The 969-nt window shown below is 53.6% G+C and overlaps 1 protein-coding gene across 1 annotated transcript; it reads left to right on the top strand.

The window, feature by feature from the left end:
* Positions 1-126: 126 nt before the first annotated feature.
* On the top strand, positions 127-894 carry LOC112965344 (olfactory receptor 14J1-like). Its single transcript, XM_026064240.1, has one exon. The coding sequence runs from the start codon at positions 127-129 to the stop codon at positions 892-894; it is 768 nt and encodes a 255-aa protein (XP_025920025.1).
* Positions 895-969: the final 75 nt, after the last annotated feature.

The following is a 969-nucleotide window of genomic DNA, read 5'->3' on the forward strand; positions in this document are numbered from 1 at the left end:
TTTGCAGATACGCGGCAGCTGCAGCTCTTGCACTTCTGGCTCTTCCTGGGCATCTACCTGGCTGCCCTCCTGGGCAATGGCCTCATCATCACAGCCGTAGCCTGYGACCACCACCTCCACACCCCCATGTACTTCTTCCTCCTCAACCTCTCCCTCCTCGACCTTGGCACCATCTCAACCACTGTCCCCAAATCCATGGCCAATTCCCTGAGCAGCACCAGGGCCATTTCCTACTGGGAATGTGCTGCACAGGTATTTCATTTTACCTTTTTCTTGCCAACTGAGTATTTTGTTCTCACTGTCATGGCCTATGACCGCTACGCGGCCATCTGCAAACCCCTGCACTATGGGACCATCATGAGCAGCAGAGCTTGTGTCAAAATGGCAGCAGCTGCCTGGAGCAGTGGTTTTCTCAATGCTCTCCTGCACACTGCTAACACATTTTCCATACGACTCTGCCAAGGCAATGTCCTGGAGCAGTTCTTCTGTGAAATTCCCCAGATCCTCAAGCTCTCCTGCTCAGACACCTACCTCAGGGAACTTGGGGTGCTTGTGGTTAGTGCCTGTTTAGTCTTTGGATGTTTTGTTTTCATTGTGCTGTCCTATGTGCAGATCTTCACTGCTGTGCTGAGGATCCCCTCTGAGCAAGGCCGGCACAAAGCCTTCTCCATGTGCCTGCCTCACCTGGCCGTGGTCTCCCTGTTTGTCAGTACTGGCTCGTTTGCCTACCTGAAGCCCCCCTCCCTCTCCTCCCCAGCTTTGCATTTGGTGATGGCTGTTCTGTACGCAGTGGTGCCTCCAGCAGTGAACCCCCTCATCTACAGCATGAGGAACAAGGAGCTCAAGGATGCCCTGAAGAAACTGGTTCAACTGCTRCTACTTCAGCAGCAATGAGCTGCCCCTCTCTCCTCGCAAGCGATTTCCAGTTTACCTCAGGCAACTCTTGTGCTTTGGGCATTCTGCCTGTGA

This window comes from Apteryx rowi, unplaced genomic scaffold (genome assembly GCF_003343035.1).
Source record: "Apteryx rowi isolate R43461 unplaced genomic scaffold, aptRow1 scaffold_2111, whole genome shotgun sequence".
NCBI lineage: Eukaryota > Metazoa > Chordata > Aves > Apterygiformes > Apterygidae > Apteryx > Apteryx rowi.